General features: G+C 32.2%; 1 protein-coding gene across 1 annotated transcript in view; it reads left to right on the top strand.

Moving 5' to 3' along the window:
* The window catches only part of LOC129965735 (nidogen-like), a 57346-nt gene extending 36369 nt beyond the window's left edge, over positions 1-20977 (top strand). The window contains exons 10-21 of the mRNA XM_056079869.1: positions 40-162; positions 796-1029; positions 4923-5148; positions 6832-6988; positions 8856-9232; positions 11550-11725; positions 14041-14280; positions 15145-15316; positions 16364-16521; positions 16702-16825; positions 19265-19380; positions 20724-20977. Coding sequence (XP_055935844.1) covers positions 40-162; positions 796-1029; positions 4923-5148; positions 6832-6988; positions 8856-9232; positions 11550-11725; positions 14041-14280; positions 15145-15316; positions 16364-16521; positions 16702-16825; positions 19265-19380; positions 20724-20857 — 2237 coding nt within the window. The 3' untranslated portion in view covers positions 20858-20977. The remainder of the gene's footprint in view (positions 1-39; positions 163-795; positions 1030-4922; positions 5149-6831; positions 6989-8855; positions 9233-11549; positions 11726-14040; positions 14281-15144; positions 15317-16363; positions 16522-16701; positions 16826-19264; positions 19381-20723) is intronic.
* The last annotated feature ends 46 nt before the right edge of the window (positions 20978-21023 follow it).

Below are 21023 nucleotides of genomic sequence, written 5' to 3'. Positions count from 1 at the left end.
CTTACCGATGATTCTAATTCGGTACTTCTACTTCGACAGATGTGAATGAATGCGTTCTTGGTAGGGACAACTGCCATGTGTTTGCTGATTGTTTGAACTTACCTGGGTCGTTCATGTGCAGATGCCAGCCAGGATACTTCGGGGATGGAACAAACTGCGAACGTAAGTACATCAATTGTCCCCCACTGGAATAGTTAATTCGAATAATTTTTCTATCCCCACAAAGGAAATTTGAACTTTAATACACTTTTAATTAATTTAGAAGAAAATTGATTTTTGTGATTTCGGGCTATGTATTTAATTTTCGTTTTTCTTAATACATTATTATAAAGTTTTTTTTATGAACCTACTTTAATTAATGAACTTTTAACTATAGAAAAATAATTCTTGATAAAAAAATAAACATGAAAATAAAATTGTGTAAACATAAAACGTAGATTATTATAGAGACATTATAATATTTCTAAACCTCCATTAAAGCTTAAAATATATTACAAATGTTATTAAAATCACAATTTCAGTACAGTATTTCTTCAAGCCTTTAAAGTTAGCGATTTTTTTTTTTTTTTGACTTTCTAGTGAAATGATGTTTGATAAAAAGAAAATTTTCACAATTTCTTTGTGTCCTAATAACAACGTAGTTTAAAAAAAAAACACATCTAAAATTATATGCCCTCTGCTTCTGCTATACTTTTTTGGAAGTGACGATAAAATATTTCAGGACATCTTTTTCACTTTTTATAATTTTGAAGTTTCCTTGTTAAACATCCATCTAATTTCGAATGGCCTTTTCAGGTAAACAGACTTGTGCTGACATCAACTGCGACCCCAACGCCGATTGCATCGAGGGTACATTGCAGAGGCCCCCTCAGTGTCGCTGTCGAATTGGATACCTTGGTAACGGACAGACCTGTGAGTCTGCGGAGGGTGATGACTGCAGGAGTGTCAACTACTGCGACAGGAGAGCTGACTGTGTATACGACGAAGAGACACACAGACACACTTGCAAGTGCCGGCGAGGATTTACAGGTACACTTTACAAGTGTTTCACAATTTTTTAAGAATATTATTAGGCTTCATATTCTTATTTCTCAATGAAAAGGCCGGGATAGCATGGTTGGTAGAGCATTGGATTTTCATCCCTTGTATTGTGAGTTCGAACTCCGCCAGCCGAAGACTCTCCGTGTACATGGTGGCTGATGCACATTTAAATCTGTCGTAGCCACGAAGTCCTCCAAATCGAGTCAATACCATTGGGGTACTAGATCAGAGATGATCTTTCTCTGATTCAGGTCTTAATTACCATTTATAAATGAAATGTATGAATGAAGTCCGTCCCTTAAAAAGGGCTGTGACGCATGAGTAGCTAAGACATATTCTTTTCCCTGGGTGGCGCTACTGAAACAAGAGACGCTAAAACTAGGCTTAAAATCACTGATTTCGTCAATGGGCTTGTCTACGACAAGTGTCATAAGCAACAATATTTCTGAATAAAGATCTTCAATTAACGAAGGACATTTTAGTTCTTGAAATAAAACAAAATAAAATTCCCCATAGTGTTTCTTTGGACACTATGGGAAATTACTATTTAGTAATTTAATGGGGAATTACTATCTCTTTATGCCTATTGAATTCTCCCTGCTATTTAACTATGTGCAACTTATCATTAAAAAGGTCTTATTATGCATTAACATTTTTTTATGCGTTTGAAGAGCTGTATTAAGAGTATAAGTCGACCAATATTGTCTATTATCTTTCCTTTTTTGTGTGCCATTAGCAGAGAATGAAGCAATTACTATTTAGCTCTTACAGTTTCTATTTATTCTGAAGACAGACTTCTCAGTTATGAACTTAGGGTACTGTAAGATGTCAGTGGAAATGTTCAAAAGAATTACGATGGACCTGCTTTTTGGTTTCTCATTTTGATAATATCTCATAACCTGAAAATTTAAATCATTCTTGGCAAAATATATTTATTATGTCACTGTTTTATCAAAACTAGAAGCACATAAAACCTTCCATTTTAAATTATTATTTATTAGTTTAAAAAATAAAAAAATCAGGATAATTAATTTTGTTAACTATATCTAGATCGGTTAATTAAAATTATTCACTCATTATTCATTTATAACTAGATCATGTTGCCATCTAGACCCTATCAAATTCTCCCCAACTTTAATTAAAAACAGTCTGATCCGATTACTCCAAATAGGAAGGTCCAGAGTTAAAGTGAGTCAGTCGAACAGTTCCTTCATTGAGGAAGACGACATACAAAGCTTGAGTGAAGCTCCTGAGAAAATGAGGGTATTCCAGATCTTTCAAAATTTATTGTTCCCTTGGAGGAAAAACTTTTACATCACGAAACACAGTATTTATAATGATTGTAAAGTTAAGAACGCTTATTTTTTCCACGAATAATTAGCAGAATGAAGATTTTTCACGAAAAGAGAGTAGACATCGTCATATAAGCTATCATACACTCTCGCAACATGTGAACAATTTGCTTATTTTATTATTGTTTGCATATTTTTTCCTCTGTTTTTGCATTTTTTTTTTTCTTTCAATTCTCTTTCCGCAGGAACTACCCATATTAGTAACAGGCTAGATATCATCTTTACAACTGGACATGGCCTTTTCCTTCGTATTTCACGCGATTTAAAATTAAAAGATCAGATAAATGTGGCTGCGGTGAAGTAGGCGATCCTCTTCATTATGTCACTAGCTCACCACCGCTTTCCATTTTAACAAACCCACCCACAACCTCGAACGAATTTGGTGGATCACCGTCATGGGAAACAAGGCGTTCAAAGTCAAAATCAGAAATCTTGTGCGGTTCCTGCAAGACAACGAAGAAATGATCCCCCCAAACCCAAGCCCTGAATAAATTTTCGTCTCGTACCTCAATCAAGTCCTTCTCCGAGAAATATTTACTTCAGAAGAATTCCTCAACTCATAGTTCCCACCGAACTCTCCCTTCATCATCATTGTATTGTATATAGTTATCTTTTTACGTACCATATGTAAACTTTAATTTGTTTTCACCTTAATAAATTTTTCCACTTATATACTTTTACCGACAGGGAATCCTAGAGATTCCAAGTTTGGGGATTTTCTGTGGCGAAAGAAAGCACCCATATTACGATATTTCCACCACATTAAACGCCGCACGATTGTGAAGATATAATATTCTTAACAATACAGAAAATATGCTCAAAGGAACCATTATGATGAAATTCCATCCTTGTTCTAATTACGTTAGTAGATCAATATTAATTATAAAAGTTAAAACAGGGCAATCAAGAGCTAATTCCTTTCCCTTTGTATATATAAATATAATCAACTTAATGGGGTACGTTATGTTGGATTTAAAATCTTCTTTTATTTTAATTTTTAATCTTGTTCATATGAATTTTATTTAAAATCTTGTTCATATGAATTTCATATCATCATTCAGTATACAGAGATGGAGAAAAAAAGAAGGTATCTTTCAAGAATTTATCCAACTTAAAGTAACACTGTCTGAATTGCATCAGTTTTATAAAGTCTTAAAACCATTAATATAAATTCGCAGATTATAAAATAACAACTCATTGTGAGCATCATCCACAGATGGCGGCACAGTCTGAAAAAAGTAATATTTTGACTGATTCCATTATTTTGTATCATTTTGTTTTCAAACTGATTTAGTTGAACATTTGGACTTCGAATTAAAGTGATCTTTAAGTAAATAATACGTCATTTATACTATATGCATTTATGAATAGAGTGAAGATAACACTTTGGATACATACTATTTATCTGATTTTTTTTGTTTGTTTTGTTATTTTTACATTTGGAGCACATTTAATTTTTGGGGCATATAAAAGTTATAAATTTTATCCATGAATTCGTTTATTTCATATTATCTATGATACGTATTTCTATACGATATTAAGATTATTTAAGGCAATTAAAAAATTGAAATATATAAATCCAAATAAATGCATAAATTTCTGATGTCAAATTACCCAAAGAGCTAATTTAATTTCCTATTCTTTATAACAGAGGTGGGCAGACTTTTTCAGGGTACGGGCTACTTTTAATTTTTTCTAGGAGTTGTCAGGTGTCAAGACCCAGTGGCATAGGTCTACAATATTTATTATAAATTAACAATAAATACGGAATATATACTTACCTACATAACGACAAATATAATAATATCAAACGATGCATTTAATATCAAAAACATGACAATGCATTAAAAAATAAATCATTTTCGTCTAAAGCAGTTCTCTTCATTACATACTGTCATACATTACGTTACATACTTCGGCTACATACTGTCCGCCAATATCTCGATATATAATTACTAACTGTTCATCTTGCATTGGATTCTAAGTGATCGTCTGTGAGACAGGAACGATATGTTATCTTCATTACATTCATCGTTGAAAATGCAGATTCACACAGGTAGGTAGAGCCAAGGAACGATTTTAAATGATATACAACTTTTTTAAAATTAGGTACTTCCATTAGATTCCAAAAGTAATACTTAGGTTCTGAACAACGTGCTTTTAAAATTATATCATTTTGAAGGAGAAAAACTTTGCTTTCGTCAGATAAAGAGAATACAATGTTCCATAAATATGCGCGTCTTAGGTCTTTAAAGGCGATCACCCCAAAATGTCTTAGTGGTCCACCGGTCGATCGCGATCGACTTAATATCCACCCCTGCTGTATAACATGATTTTTTCAGTCTGACAGATTTTTGCTAAGGTGAGGAGGTTACAGGGTTTATGGTGATCATCAGGAACTGAGCTATTGCTCATGAAGGAGGGGAAGGATTGTTCTAGATGAGTCCCCCCAAGTTATTTATTTAGTAACACATACTTGTAATATTATCTATCACATACTTGACGAATAAGTATATCATTATTTTTCAGGCGACGGCGTTGTATGCGTGGAGGACAGCTGTGATGTGGCCGACAACTGTAGCCCTGACGGTAGCTGCCTGTACGACGCCGAAGGAGAGGCATACTATTGTGCATGCAGACCGGGATTCTCCGGTGATGGCTACGTATGCCTGCCAGAAGAAACCTTCCAAAGCTGTGACGTGGTTAACAACTGCCATCCACAGGCACAATGCATCTACGACGCTCAGATACAGAGGTGAGTAGCTGATAGGGTTTATAATCATCATGTATATTATAACTTGAGACATTTCTCTGAGATATAAGTGGATTTAATACCTACTATATGCGATAAGCATCAAACATCCATAGATTCCTTCCTTTGTAAAGAATAAGTAAATAGGAGCAACTTCTCATTTCAAAGTCATGTCATTAAAAATCTAATTTTTCGATTTAACACATTGCGTATCGCAAAGAAATCTCTAAAGCATATGCCAGTGACCGCATTTTAATAGACAATTTGTTCATTATTTAAATCATTAAAACTACAGATCATAATGCATTTTAAGAAACGAAATTAAAATGTGGAAACGAGAAAGCTCGTGAGTGGTCTTTAACAGATGGCGTACGAAACACAAGAAAACTCGTGAGCGGTCGCAATTACCTTAGACCAAGATTTACTGAGTTGTTAAGTCTTTTCTTTTTTAGCTTGCAAATTATTGAATATATACTAAAATTTGATTAGTAAGGCGTATTTAAAGTGTATTCAATAAGTGTGAATTGAATTTATTGAAAGCAACTGAGCTAAAAGCCGATGTACTCAGAAACGTAGTAATAGAAGGACAAAAAAGTAAAGATATGCGATGACTAATCTTGAAAATAGCTTGAAAACAGAATAGTAGCACACACATTTATAACACCAAATGTGACAAGAGCTCGAAAACTTTATAATGTTTAGAAGTCACCTAAACATGCCATGCACTGAATATACATGGCATTCAGATATTATAGGCATATACTAGGCATTTGTGGACTAATACAGTATGCGACAAAATAGACAATACTGAAATGAAAAGATGAACAAAATTACATAGCATTGAAATTAAAAGATGAACAAAATTACGTTATTGTCATCTGTGAGTTTATTTTTCCCTCAGAAGAAATTAATATACACATATACACACTATTATGTATACTACGTGTTGATTTATTACGGAGTGCATAATGTAAGTATCGCTGTAGACTGTTTTCATATTGTCTCGCAGATTCTCAAATATATTCAAAGGTTCTGCATACTCCTGCAGAAAGATTTGATTTTCTCAGGTAATGCAAGTACAGTTCTTGGTGGATCTTCACAATTGAACATACTCTCTTTTAACATTCCCCTTCCGTTGACACAGTGCACTGCCAGAACGGCGAAATATCGTAACTATAGACAGCATAACTGTGTTACTTGATGCCGTCTTATTAAACTTCTCTTGAGAGCAATACTTCGTCGACAAACGCAACATGTGCTCGAGATGCCCAAGTTTCAGTACTGTATATTTTTGCGAATATTGTATTTATTTCATTCAGCCTGCTTCAAATATTGTTCATTGTTTTCCTGTGGAATACAGAGAAGTCGAAGCAACTGCTTCAGTTTCACTGTCTGGAAATGCATATCAATCATTAACATTCAAGACTCTGAAAATGACAAAACCTTAGCAAATGTACATAATACTATTTTACTAATTAAATATTTATTGTACTGAATATTTAAAAATCAAACTGACTCTCGAATACAATTAAATATTTACTTTTCAAGTATGATAATAATTTTCTTTTATTGCAAAATTTAGTAAACCATTTAAAATTTTTATGTATAAAAGATAGTCAATCATCCTAACTGATAATATTGAACGATTCTTATAAATTTAATTATATATTTTCTGTATTTATTTAGATACCACTGTCAATGTAACCCCGGTTATAGAGGAGACGGCAAAACGTGCAACAGAGTTATAGAAGAACTGACATGCGACCAAGCAAACATATGCTCGCCATATGCCTTATGTATCCGAGATGACGTAACGGGAAGACATTTTTGCCAGTGTAATGAGGTAAGTTGCAGTCTCGATTTAACAGGTAATCATCGCTTCAATTTTCTTTAACTTTCATTATTTATACAATTTGATTTTATATTAGTTAAAATGTTATATAGAACTAAATATAGAATTATGTTTTATGACAACTGAGTAAAAAAATAAAAGTTGCATCCCATTAATACAGAAAATAGCAGAAAATCTATAGTTACTCTCCAAGGATTGAAAATGAGATATTTTCATCCTTGTTCACGCTTACTTGTAGCGCCAGCCCCTCCTGGGGTGGCGAAAAAGGAAACCCCTCAGTTGAGACTGGGTTCTCGTGCGAGCTGGATCAAGAGACAGATGCTCTTCTACTAAGCAGGAGCGGAAATTCCTATTATTGTTTACATATACCTACTATTAAGCGAGGGTGTGATCTAATATTGCAATTTTGTGATGCTTTTTGATAATTTAACTAGCATTAATCAAATCATAATTTGATTAATGCGTTGAGTTTCACAATAAACTGTTTTAACTCTTAACTGGGGACGTGCGGTCTGTGAGACCGCTAGCGATCAATTTTCGGTCACCCCTATTCTATTTTTAGCTCGATTGAATGGATTAACCCTGTAGCTTCCTGTTTTGTGACCTTCAATACATGTGCACTTTTTAAACCGATTTCAGCAGATGTTTTTTTAAATAATTCAGTTATTTGTTTGCGCGCGGTCCCTTAGACCGCACCTCCCCAGTTAAGTCCTAAAATTTCAACTCCCCAGTTAAGGGTTATAAAAATACAGTCCAATACTCTTTTATTGAGCTACAGAAAAGGCTTTATAAATTTAAAATCTTTTCAGAACTGGACACTCAGTCACTTTTAATAATTTATCTGAATAATGAAAAGGACAAAATTAATTAATTAATATTTAATTATCGATATTTACTATTCTTCTGACATAATAGTTTAATGAAGAATATGAAAAGTTAAGTGAGGAAGAAACGATTAACCAACTGCTACATTCTTCTGACATGACAAAACGGCAATTTTTTTAACTAACATCAATAAATGCCGTTTTACCTTGAGCACTAATTATATCTATAGTAATTTTAACAATCTCAATAATAAAATGTTGGTTCTTTGTTCTACCACTTTGTTCTGAAGATCAGTAAATGGAATATGAATTTCCCGTTCAAGTTGAGAGTATACTTTTTGACTAGTGAAATATTTTTTTTTATCGAGTGAGAGAACTCAGAAAATTAAAAAAAAAAATTAATAAATGTTATAGAAAAAAGACCCCGCTTATTAAAAGCAGAAAAGCTTCATTTTGATTGAAGGTAACAAGATAATGCTAAAATCTCGCAATTTTTCTTATCAATCATTGAACAACGCCAAATCTGATTCCAAACGATTTTGGAACTTCACTTCCACTTAAGCATTACTTCAGTGCAGCCAATAAATATCATTGGAATAACAAGTGTCCAATAAAATGAGCAGTAATCACAATTCAATCTTAGAAAATAGTTATGCGCCAATAAATACTTATTAGAATAGTGAAAAAAATGTATTACGCTTATAATGATAATGCAATAAATGGCTTATAAGGAAAGTAAAAAATTTATCCATAAAGAAAAAAAAATACTATTAAAATCAAATGAATATAATTAAAAATGGAAATCCAACATCCAAGTTAGCATAAAATATTGTATATTTCCACGATGCTGAGCGATAGTCTAAATGCCAGGTAATATTGCGAAGAAAATGCAACAATATAGTGTGCTAATAGAGATATATTCAAATAATATCACGTATTATTACCTAAAATGTCTACATGGTAACTTTCATTGAAATCCAGTCTATAAAACTTTTTGATAAAAAAGTGCATATATTTTTCTTTAAATAATCCAGGGTTTCGACGGGGATGGCTTAACTTGCACATCCCTCGATGAATGCAACAGTCCTGACGATTGTGACAACAACGCTGAATGTCTGTACGACGGCGATGGGCAACGATTTCACTGCCAGTGCCTGCCAGGATTCAGGGGCAGAGGCACCAAGGGAACGTGCAGTCTCGATCCAGACGTCGCCTGTAATGTTCGCAACAACTGCCACGAAAGTGCCACTTGCACGTACGACGCAGTGGACTTGACTTATAGGTGCCAGTGCAAACCAGGTTTCAACGGAGATGGATACAGATGCGAGAAGGCCGAAGTTCCTTGTAATATCATCAATAGCTGTCATGTGAAGGCAGAGTGCCAATACGATCCACCATCTCGAGGATACAAGTAAGACAATTTAATACTGGAAGTATGCTTTATAAATGAATTAAATGGTCGAAAATATTACAAAATAGGTGATATTTCTCAGCAGCATAGTAACTGCAAAACTAGTGCCATAGTGATGAAGTTCAAATACTAAATGGAAGGAAGAAGGGAGGGGTGTAAATATTTTCAAATTTATTTAACCATACATCATTTTTATCTCAGGTTGAATAAATAAAAAATTTCGATCGCATGAATTCTAATTTTACAATGTTAGTTGATTCTAAAAATGTTGTTGACTGATTAAACTTTCTTCTTAAATCTTTACCTGTCATTCAGTGTAATTCGACATAAAAAAAATGCTTGTCGTTCTATAAGAAATTACATTATTATTGACCTTTATCCTTTTGTTTATCTTTTGATATATACAGCATACGTTCCAAGATATATCATATATTTAACATAATTTTTCTATTGAAACCGTATGATACCGTACAGCAGTTGCAGCCGATTCTGTCGAAGTCAAACTTAAAAATCATAAAAATTCAGTGAAATGCTGACATCGAAAGCCATTCTTGCAAAGTGAGTCCAATCAAATCTTTTTTTTTTTTTTTAAAGTGTGTGTGTTTTCCTGCATTTTTAACACGTTCATCGTGAGAGACAAGATAACTCGTCTTCCAGGAATATTCACTATGCGCGAGTGATGAGATAACTCGTCCTCTACTCAAAGTTTTTCTATATTTTACAGCGCATCTTAAATATATATATCTTAGCGCAGTGGGTGAGACAAATGCGCGCCATTGTCGCGATGAAAGTGTTAAATAAGTTCGTTTCAAATACAAAATTTCATTACACTAAATATTTATTTCCAAATATATCAAATATTTTCATATACTATTAGGATCATCTTCAGTTCAAAAAGATTCGTAGAAAAATTATAGGCATAAAAATTTTCCGTGCATTCATATATCCCAGAAATGCACTTAGACGGTTGTTAGTAGATTTTAAAAGAAACTAAAATTGAGGCGCAGCAGAAAAATAGAAACTAGAATGATTCTGCTGAAGAGGAAAGGCTGATATTAACTGTTCTCTGAACGCGCTTTCGGATTTACCTGATTAGGCATAACGGGCTTCAATATTACATATTAACAGAACGCCGTCTCATACCCCCGTATCTGTAACCATTCTGGTCACTAAACGGTTTGATGCGCATGTTATGGGAATTTTATGAAATACTAGATATTTACAGTAGAAAAAACCAAAAATACCTATGTACACAATTTACAAACATTTAAGAAATGGTAATAAAATGAAACAGTTTACAAAGAATAATAACATGCAGAAAGATAAAATGTAAGAAAAAAGACATGAATTCAGCGTTCACTTGTTATCATGACATAGCAGATGAGGATGCTGTTATAAAAATCAAATGGAAAGTAATTTGGCTAATGGTAACAAAGAAATGTTATTCTGTTTGATTGATATTTATGAATACAAATGTATGTGAAGGAACTACTGTGCCCCCCCCTTCCAGTCTTTGTGAGTATGACACTTAATGTTGAAAGCTAGGAAGGCAAGAAAAGATATCTATTTTCACTGATAAATTTAATTATCCTATGAATTTTTTCCCTTGAAGAGGAAGTTGCTGACGACTCTTTTCGGTCATCCTTGTTCATGGCTTGATGGTTTTTTCACATGCCAAGAGATTGTAAGGATGTTACATATTAACAGAGATTTTAAATTATTATTCCAAGCTAACTGAGAGTAATTTCTTGTTATTGGAGACCGAACAGTGACGTCTTTACGTATACTTGTGAAAGATTTTCTCCTATCACCCCCTTTCCAACTCTGTATACTATATACCACGAGATTGTATAGCTAATATGTTGTTAAATTATTATTTTTGTTCGTTTCATCATCTCTACGTGACGTTGAGGCTTGTTCTTATTTTTGCGAGTTTCACTGACTAAACGTGCTACAACATATTAAATTACACTTTTTTTTTTTCCGCCTCTTTTCACAATCTTCTATAGGCGGATCATTTGAATATTCTGAATGGTGAAGTATTTCAAATTTCAAAATAAGGAATCGCTAGACGGTTACAAGGAACTATCGATCACATATGCAATCATTAACACTGATGGTAATATGCTGGGGTGATATAACGAGTGCTTAAAATATGTCGCATCACCAAGAACGATTACAAATCTTGTATTGGTGGTGTGAACTTTTTTGCTGTCTTCTTAAATTTCAAAAACAATTATGAAACACTATGTATATAATACATTTTTAAGAAATGCAAATGATGCATCTATCTCACGGTATTTATATTTTCTAACAGGTGCCGTTGTTTACCTGGATATGATGGGGATGGTCACACATGTAGGTCTCAGAGATCTTGCCGAGAGGACCGCTACTTGTGCGACCGTAATGCGGAATGTGTACCTCACGAGGCCACTGGAGATTACGTTTGTCGCTGCAACCAAGGATTTATAGGGGATGGCAACACATGCGCTCGTAAGTACAAGGGAAAATTAAATTGTTTTCATGGCATTCAAAACAGTAAATTTTTCTTTGAAGAAATGATCCCAGTTTAGTGGGATAGCAGGTTCTACAGAAGTAGGTCTTAAGAGGAAACATGGAAACAAAACTTTACTACATCTTTCAAATATAGATATAAAGAGTGAAAGAATAAAACCATACTCTGGCACCATTTATATTTACTTAATCACTGATGCTGACAGAGGACGAAAAAGAAATCACACATATTACTTACTTTCTGCGCCACTTTCCCAGCTAGGGTCCGGAAAAGGGGCGCCAAAGGTACAATTATATCTCATACAGATATTATTTGACGTGTTAACGTTAATTCATGCCTCATCACATTTGACTTTTGTAATACAAAAAATTAAAATAAGAATAAGAAACGAAACGTTAGACTTTGATACTCCCACCGGGAGGCACTTCAAGACATGGTGATGAGAATCTTCCGGTATGGTGGTTGGTTCTTGACATCCAAGTAGGTACAAAAATGGTGTGGATCTGGCTACTCACCTCCAACCGATGGCGGGACGTGTCTCCTATGTGAGGGGTTGTAACGTAGTCGGTAATTCACCTGAGGATCCAACTTTAGTTCCCGCCAATGCTGTTGTTGCTGCTCGGTCATTCAGATTTATCCGTGTGAATCAAGACGGGACAAAATAGCCAATTTGTGATTAGACTTTTATAAGAAAATTGAACAGATCGTTTGGTACGGATGCAGGTAAACCTTCGAACATATTCCGAAGGGAATTCCATTAAAAATCCCAAAGGATTGTTTAAGACAAGTTGAAAACACAAAAGAATGTTAGCTGAAGATAGTTACAGGTACAGACAAAAGCATAAGCAATCGTTGCAGTTTAAGAAATAAATTTAGACTTTTCGGTTTCAAATATATATAACATATTTTTTTAAACTTTGATTCCACTAAGGTTATTTTGTCCTTTTCATCAGGAATTTGGAATGAATTTAAGGAGGAATTTTAAAAATAAGAAAATATCGTAACAGAAATAAATAGCGGGTATGCAATGCAAAATTATTGTAACCTTCAGAACAAGTTTTAACATTCAGATAAATTCCATTTTAAAACTAATCTCATAAATTTAAAATATACCTAAAAAGCTAATAATACCCCTCCCAAAAAAATTAATGATTTTTTTTAAAATTAAAACCGAGATTTTTAAAATTAAAATCAAAGAAGGCATTAACTGATTTATAATAATTTATGTAGCTTGGTTAAATGATTTTTCATTTTGCTTTACTTCAATTCCAGATATTTTTTTCAGACCAACCAAATATTGATCGATTTGCAGCATAGCAGAAATCCTATACGGACTCAAATTTTCAAGTTATTTTCAACTTAAATCTTAGAGTCCTCTCAGTTTTAACTAAATAAGAATAGAATATGTAAGCCATTATAAATCTGAAGATTTTTCAGCTTTTTATCTAATTTAAAACAATACGATAATTTCCTAAAAATTGTTTCGGCACAAATTCGACCCGAATTTACAATCGGTCGTGGTCAATCATTCCGCCTCGCTCAAATTCCTGAGCGAAAATCTGGATTCTATGTTAACCCTTTTGTGGGCATTGGGAAGATTACTTCCCACCTACATTATCTTACAGCTAACATTCCATGTAGCATTAGCTTGTTAACTAATAGATGGATATTTCTCAAAGAAAAAAGAAAGGACGTCTTGCTAACTTTCAGGCAAAGAATTCTGCATTTCCGGATAATGCATGCTTAGCCAGTGTGGAAAATCATATAGCAAAGATGGTTTCCAAAAATCAGACGATGTAGGAAATGTAGCACAAAGGGACAAAAAAAGAAAACCCATTTACATGTGTACATAATGTGATATACTCTTGTGTATTGTAATATGGTTCTCATCTTTTCATGGCAAACAATCAACATTAAATTTCATTTCCTTTGTGATTGCAAATGGTTCCATAGGAAATATGCTTCTCACCCAGAAATTTAAATGTAAATATAAAATTTGGCAAAATAAAATATATTTCCTTAAATGCTATATTTTAATTGTTAACAAAACATAAAAAAAACTGGGAAAGATTCAAAAGAGAAATAAATGGCCCATAAAAGGGTTAAGTTATGAAGCCAATACGGTTAAGTTATGAAGCCCATCCACTTTACTTTTAATAAGCATGAGTCATGTTTCGAAAAAAAAAAGAAAAAAAAGAAAAGAAATGAATTCTTCTAAATGACTTCTTTTTCAGAAATTATCTACCCAGTGGATAATTATAACACTTATTCAATAATGATTTCATATTTGCAGCTGCGCCACAACACAGCGGAGGGTATCTAGTATTTGCTCACGGAATGTCCCTCCTTCGAGTGCCGACACTTCCCACCAAAAGCAATCCGGGACAATTGCTGCTAATGGAACCCAATCAGACACCAGTGGGCTTGACGACCGACTGTCAGATGGGACATCTCTATTGGGCTGATGCATCTCTGAAAGTCATAAGAAGGGCAAATTACAACGGATCAGACGTCACTATGACAATCTCGAATGGTACCTAGTAAACTTATTTATCATGTTATTCTATCAGAAAGTATCAAGAACTGAAGATCAAACTGCACCAGCAGGATTATGATACCTAAGACATTCTTATAAATTACTGCAATACAGACCATTTCGTACTTTACTGTACAGTGAAAAAAAACAGTGTATAGATTTTACATCCCTGCTTCCCATTGATACATACATATCTATAACGTGAGTGACCAGACCACATATCGAATTCCGCTTATCTTTATCATTGCAAATATGTGAATGTGATAATTCAAAAACATATAGACCGACAGACTTTTTTTAATCCGAAATTTAATTCATATCTACAATTTTACCGATAAATCTTTATATAATTAATTTCACCCATCTGACTTTGGAGTTGACTTCTCATGCAAGAATCTAATCCAAAACTCGATAAAAACCTGGAAATTTAGAGAAAAGGTCACATAATAAATTCATTTTTTTCTCTTCGCTCTTGAATTACCATGTTTGTAAAGAAATATATTAAAAATATATGCTTTTTTAAAGAAGCTGAAATGTAGGGTTTTATTCGTGATGGTGATTATCATACTTTTCCTTTATATACAAGAAAGTAACAAGTACTCGCAGCGAATGTGAACTAAATCAAAATATATATTTATATAAAATTATATATGGTGTAAAAAAACACACCTTAGATAACTGCTTTTAAATTTTCTCTTGCTCTAGAAGTAAACATTTTAATACTTATCCTCAGCGTCTGCGATATCAGCCATCTGAATCAAGTCTTTGATAAATAACAGAATTAGAAGACTAAATTAAACTAAAAATTACCAGAATTTATAATGGATAACACCACGCAATCTATTTTATTGGTTACTCCAGATATGCTGTCACCAGAAGGTGTTGCTGTGGATTGGTTGGCAAGAAACATTTATTGGACTGATTCTGGAAAAGATACGATTGAAGTTGCAAGCCTAACGACGAAGTACAGAAAAGTACTCATCTCGGAGGGTTTGAGCAATCCCAGAGGTATCGCCGTCCATCCTGGACTTGGGTAAGAATTGTTAATGTTTTATTTATTCAGTGTAGGATTTCGCTTCAATGAAACATTAAGTTCTAATTTTTTTTCTTCTTTATTGCAAGAGCAGCAAGTATTGGAATAGAAAACTAAAAAGGAAGAGGGGAAAGTAGAACAGAAGTGTTTTTCTTTGATTTTCTTGTAATATATAATCTAATATATAAAAATGAATTTTTGTTTGTTCGTATTTTATGCGCTGGCGATCCGATTCATCCGATTGCTTAAAACTTTGCCAACTTATTGCTTTCACTTACGCGAAGATTAGATATAATAATTGCCTGTAAATTAAAAAAAAAAAAAAAATAGAATAAATTTTATTTATATTTCTCCTTTATATATCATTTAGTTTCAATGAATGCATTCATTGTCTACAAGAAAATAAATATCATTCTCTCGTATCATTCCTAATTTAAACAAAATAAATAACGATTGAAATGATATTTCCAAAATTTTTTCTTCTGCAGCAGCATTGCGCCGGATACCAGTTAGTTACCGATATAATATGGAATTGGTTCAACTCCGTGCTACTGTAAAGAAAATCGAGTTTATATATTACACTTCTTCACTTTGACCAATTAATTATTACCACGAAAAATCTTTGCACATATTTTGATTACAACAAAGCACATATTTACAACATTATACACAAAATTCTTTATCATATTTAGCCCAAAATTTTGCACACACCTGCAAGTGTAGTTGAAATAAAAAAAATCACTAATCTAGAGGGTGTTGTTTTTGAGTTATATTCATACCCACACGGCCAGAATTTCGTCCATACTTCCACAACTTTGATGTTAAAACCACGTATTAAATCTCACCTACTAACATATTGCTAATTGCAACTTTATGCATAGAAGAAATCATTTCAATCTTTTTCAAAATCAAGGGAAGTTTAAAACATGAGACATTTCAATATTTCGAGGTGTCATTAATACGGTGATCACCATACTTTCTCTAAGTGTATTTTGATGAGAAAAGAAAAAATGATCAGGAAAAAGACGAAATCATTTTTTATTGCAGAAAGATGTACTGGACAGATTGGGATAGGAATGCCCCCAAAATAGAGATGGCCAACATGGACGGATCTGGAAGGACGGAACTCGTAAAGGAAAATCTCGGTCTTCCGAACATGCTCGTCATCGATTACGACAGGAGCAATCTCTGTTGGACCGATTCGGGTAAACCTCAGTTAGCTTATTGTCTTAGTTCGATTCCTTTGTATTATTTTTTTTGAAAAAGAAATACATAGTGTGATAATTAAAAGAAGTGGAGTCTTAGTATTAACCTCAACTGGAAGGATCTACCATTTTCACTATAGATTATCTTTCATTAATAATAAAACATAATTACTTTCTTAGGTCTCAGAAGAATAGAATGCATTGCCTTGAATGGACAAAGCAGAAGAGTTGTATACACACCCGCCCCTTATCCCTTTGGAATAACCATTCACGAAGGATTTATTTACTGGACAGATTGGGAAATGTAAGTTTATCTCAATCAAATTTTTTGTTATTAACCAGGGGGATTATCCCCGCAAAATTTCTTGCACATTCACTGATAAATGGACTAGTATATTACTAACGAACAATGATTATGAAACAGACTAAACAGCATGCGATCTTTGGCGATTCATTTCTAAAGATGTAGTTATAAACGTATTTGCATTTGGGTGTTTTTTGGTTTTGGACCGATTAAAACTGAAATTTGAATATAACTATAATTGTAGTTACAAAATTATTGATCGAATTTCGCACATTTGTTTAAGTCTTTGCATTCTAGAGTTATGGCGTTTACATGCTTGCGAAAATAAAGCCGATAGACAATCAACCTCCAGACTAATTTGATTGAAGATTTGCAACGGATCTACATCTTTTCAGATGCTAAAGTCAAATTTGATCCATCTAAGCTATTTTAGTTTTATAGTTACTGTCAGCTGACAGACAGACTTCAGCTGAATGTATATGGGGCAAAGTGTATATACAAAATTTCATCAATCTGACTCAAAGTATTTTTGAATTATTGTATTCAGATAGACAAACTTCCCAAAATGTGTTTTTTCTTATTCAAGGATGTCTGAAAAGTGAAGATTTGTCAAAATCTGAGTTCGAACTGTTTGATTTCATTAGTTTCTCTTTGTATATTTCATATACTAGAAAATATTTCACAGTTTCATCTATTTATTGGTTCGATCTATGATAACTTTGTGTATAAGTAAGTTAATAGAGACCGACTGAAATATTGCATCTACTTTAAGCTTTTGGTAAATAAAATGTTCCCAAGTTGCTAAATTTCAAGGGCTGGGTGGTGATTGAAGTTCATCATCGTGATATATCTTCCAAGATAAATCGATATTTCTCAATACATATTATTTTTGCAATAATAAATTTAAAAAATTTCCTTTTAATATATCGATTTATCAGGACTTCTTCAAAGAAAGAGGAATTTTCATCTGTGTGATAAAAGTATTTGTATTTTTCCATCTAATAAAATAATTAAAACATAACGATATGAAAATATTTTTAATAGAAGATATTGCAACTGCATTTTGTGTTGGCTATGTCTATATTTCTCAATATTTTATTTTTTCAATGCTGGAGCAATTTTTAAAAGATTATTTTCTTAATATTTTTTTTTTTAAATCTAGATTCTCTTAGCTTCACATACATACACACAAAAAACATTTATGCATTCTGCATGCTAAATTAAGTAGTTTTGAGAAATCGCGAATTCGAAATCTAAAGTCTAATTTCATGAAGAATTAATTCAGTATATGAATAATATAAATTATTTCAAAAATATTAGTGCAAATTTAGTTTAAATATATAATTAGAAAAGAAACTCAATTTGTATATAAAATGATTACACCTAAAGAATTTAGATTAAAAAAAATTTCAGAGATTTCAAAATGTGTATGAATATTAACTATTAAAGAGTTATTTACATATTTATGCATTATGTTAAATTTTCAGTTCTGAGGCAATAAAAAATATATGGACAAATAAAAAGAAAAATGCTTCCATATATGTAATCGTAAACAGAATCCTTATGTTTTTGAACACTAATTGCATTTCCTGGTATTCTATCAACATTGGCATAATAAAACTGAAAGCTAGAATATTAAAAAGTATTATATAAAAGACAATTACTGGTTGAAAAAAAAAAACTATAAAAATAATCTGATTAAAATGTTTTAAATAATTTAAATAGGAGACTTTTTGGGATAATTCAAATGATTGAATATTTGAAGGGGGGGAAAATCATTATGAACTAGTCTAAAAGAATTGCATTATGTTTTCCAATCATATAATCAAAAATAAGTTCAAGAAAAAGCATTTATCATTCCACCTCATATTCCCACTAATATTTGTCATTTTATCAATATAGAGCCAATTTTGTTATCATGCAAACGAAAAAAGAAACATTGCAAAATATTGCCAGGACTAATTCTCTATGCTTTTTAAAGATTGATCAGCATTAAACGCTGGATCAAATTTGACAAGAATCAAAATTTAAGTAATTAGATTAATTCACACTCCTCATTTGATATCACTAAAAATAAATGACTAAACAATATATTATGAAATAGCATTGAAGTAATATTTTTGAAAATACATAGAAGTTTATGAAATAAAAAGAAATATAATATATACACATATACAATTTAAAAAATAATACATATGCCTCTTCCTGAAGTTCTTCTAAAGCAACTTCTCCAAAACCAATCCTTACATATTACCAGGCTTATTTTTGATGGCACGACTATTCAATTAGAATCAACTCCATTTTTACAAACATAATACAAATTCAATAAAATCTCTTATTGAGCTCTTGGAAAAATAATTTTTATATGCATGTAGATGGTATTAGTAAATTTTTCATAACAAAAAGAAATAATTTGAAGTGGTTTGTATTTTGTTTTAGTAAATTTCTTCACCGAGTGGATGTGAATGGTGGTGAAGCTGAACCTCTCGAAATTCCTGCAGGAGGCAGTGGAAAAATGTATGGAATAGTATCTTTGCCTTCCTACTGCCCTTCAGGTGAGTTAGAACCATTTCTCGTTTAGATTCCTTCATAGAATTGCTCGATATGGACAAAGCTTCATTATTCATATATATAAAGTTTGACACTTAAAATTATTAACTCTAAATCTCATTAACACAAACTAATCATAGAGGTTAACAGTCCAGATGATGACTAGTTCTCTAGCACCAAACTGCCGACTTTCTAAAAGAAAAAATGCCCACTCTTTGACTTGATCAAATTCCAAAAATTCACATTAGAATTTGCAAATAAAGAAAGTAACAAAATATTGATGGAAAAAAAAGCATACAATACATCCATATTTTTTATATTTAACAAAGAAATTTTCATTAATTTACACTGAAAAGCAGGACTTTCAGACTCAATTTGACTGGATATAATGACTTATATATTTCATAAACTAGGTAATATTTACTTGGAAAAAGACTGCCATAATACAAATAAACTGGAAATTTACAAGAGAAAAATTAGTTGATATAGGTCTATCATCCAAAAAGAAAAATAATTATTGAATGTTCTCCATTAAATAAGAATATCTACATTGCTATGTATCTTGAAAAAAATATGCAATTAGGAATGTCTTGTGGCATTCTTTTATCAAGTAAACTGTTTGCACATTCCAGTTCACCTTTTATTTCTTCAGGAGGAGGTTTTATTGGCATAAGCAAACTATTCTGATCTAAATTATCAGATGAGCTGTCCAACTTTAAAAGTTTTATTTATTTTGTTACTAAAAAAATAATGGTAGACTTCATCATTACTACACTGATGAATAATAAAATTACAAAAGCCCTCATTAACAGCCCTGAATTTTTTTTTCAATATCCCAAACAAAAATAAATTGATGCACAAAGATTCCACCTTTAACAAAGGTATTAAAAAAATTAGATAGTGATGCACAGTTCTCATTAATATAAGCCTGGTTCTATTACACTGATTTTCAGTTTTTTGAATTCTCTCTTTGGAGGAGAAAGAGGTAATCATTCCTAACATGCTCTAACTAATACAAAAATTTGGGGAAAAATATGGCATAAACATTTTTTTATTCTTTTTTTGCATAAGCAGATATTTTTCAAAAAAATGTAATTTAGAAGTAGTTCTCAATTATACTGAATTTCATTTGAAATCCTTCAATATTTATACACTTCACTGGTATAAGTGTATTTGCTAAACTTATTAGTGGGATCTCATACAAAAATACATTAAAGGTAACTACTGATTGAAATATCAAACTAAATAAATGGAAACATCCAAGAATTGCAGCTCGATAATGAAATGGAATAAGTTGTATCATATAAAAAATCATGAACAATTAACTTAATAGACTTCTTTTTCCTAGTGACAAGTTACTGTGCAGTAGAAAATGGTGGCTGCAAATATCTTTGTCTTCCATCCGGAAGAGGTGGCCGTTCATGTGTCTGCCCAGATTTTAGTGAAGATGGAACAACGGAGTTTGAATGCTCAACCTCCTGATTGGATATTTGAACTTTAAAAATCATCAATGAATCTTGTCTAAATAATGTCGTGTTTTGTGCAAATCATTTTTCATGAACCATTTATCTTTCTGAAATAAAATTTCATCTTTTCTAATTATCATAAAAATCTAATTAAAATGGTATAAATTTTTGAAATCACTTAA

Source organism: Argiope bruennichi, chromosome 4, assembly GCF_947563725.1.
Source record: "Argiope bruennichi chromosome 4, qqArgBrue1.1, whole genome shotgun sequence".
Taxonomy (NCBI): domain Eukaryota; kingdom Metazoa; phylum Arthropoda; class Arachnida; order Araneae; family Araneidae; genus Argiope; species Argiope bruennichi.
This window is presented reverse-complemented; position numbering and strand designations above follow the sequence as displayed.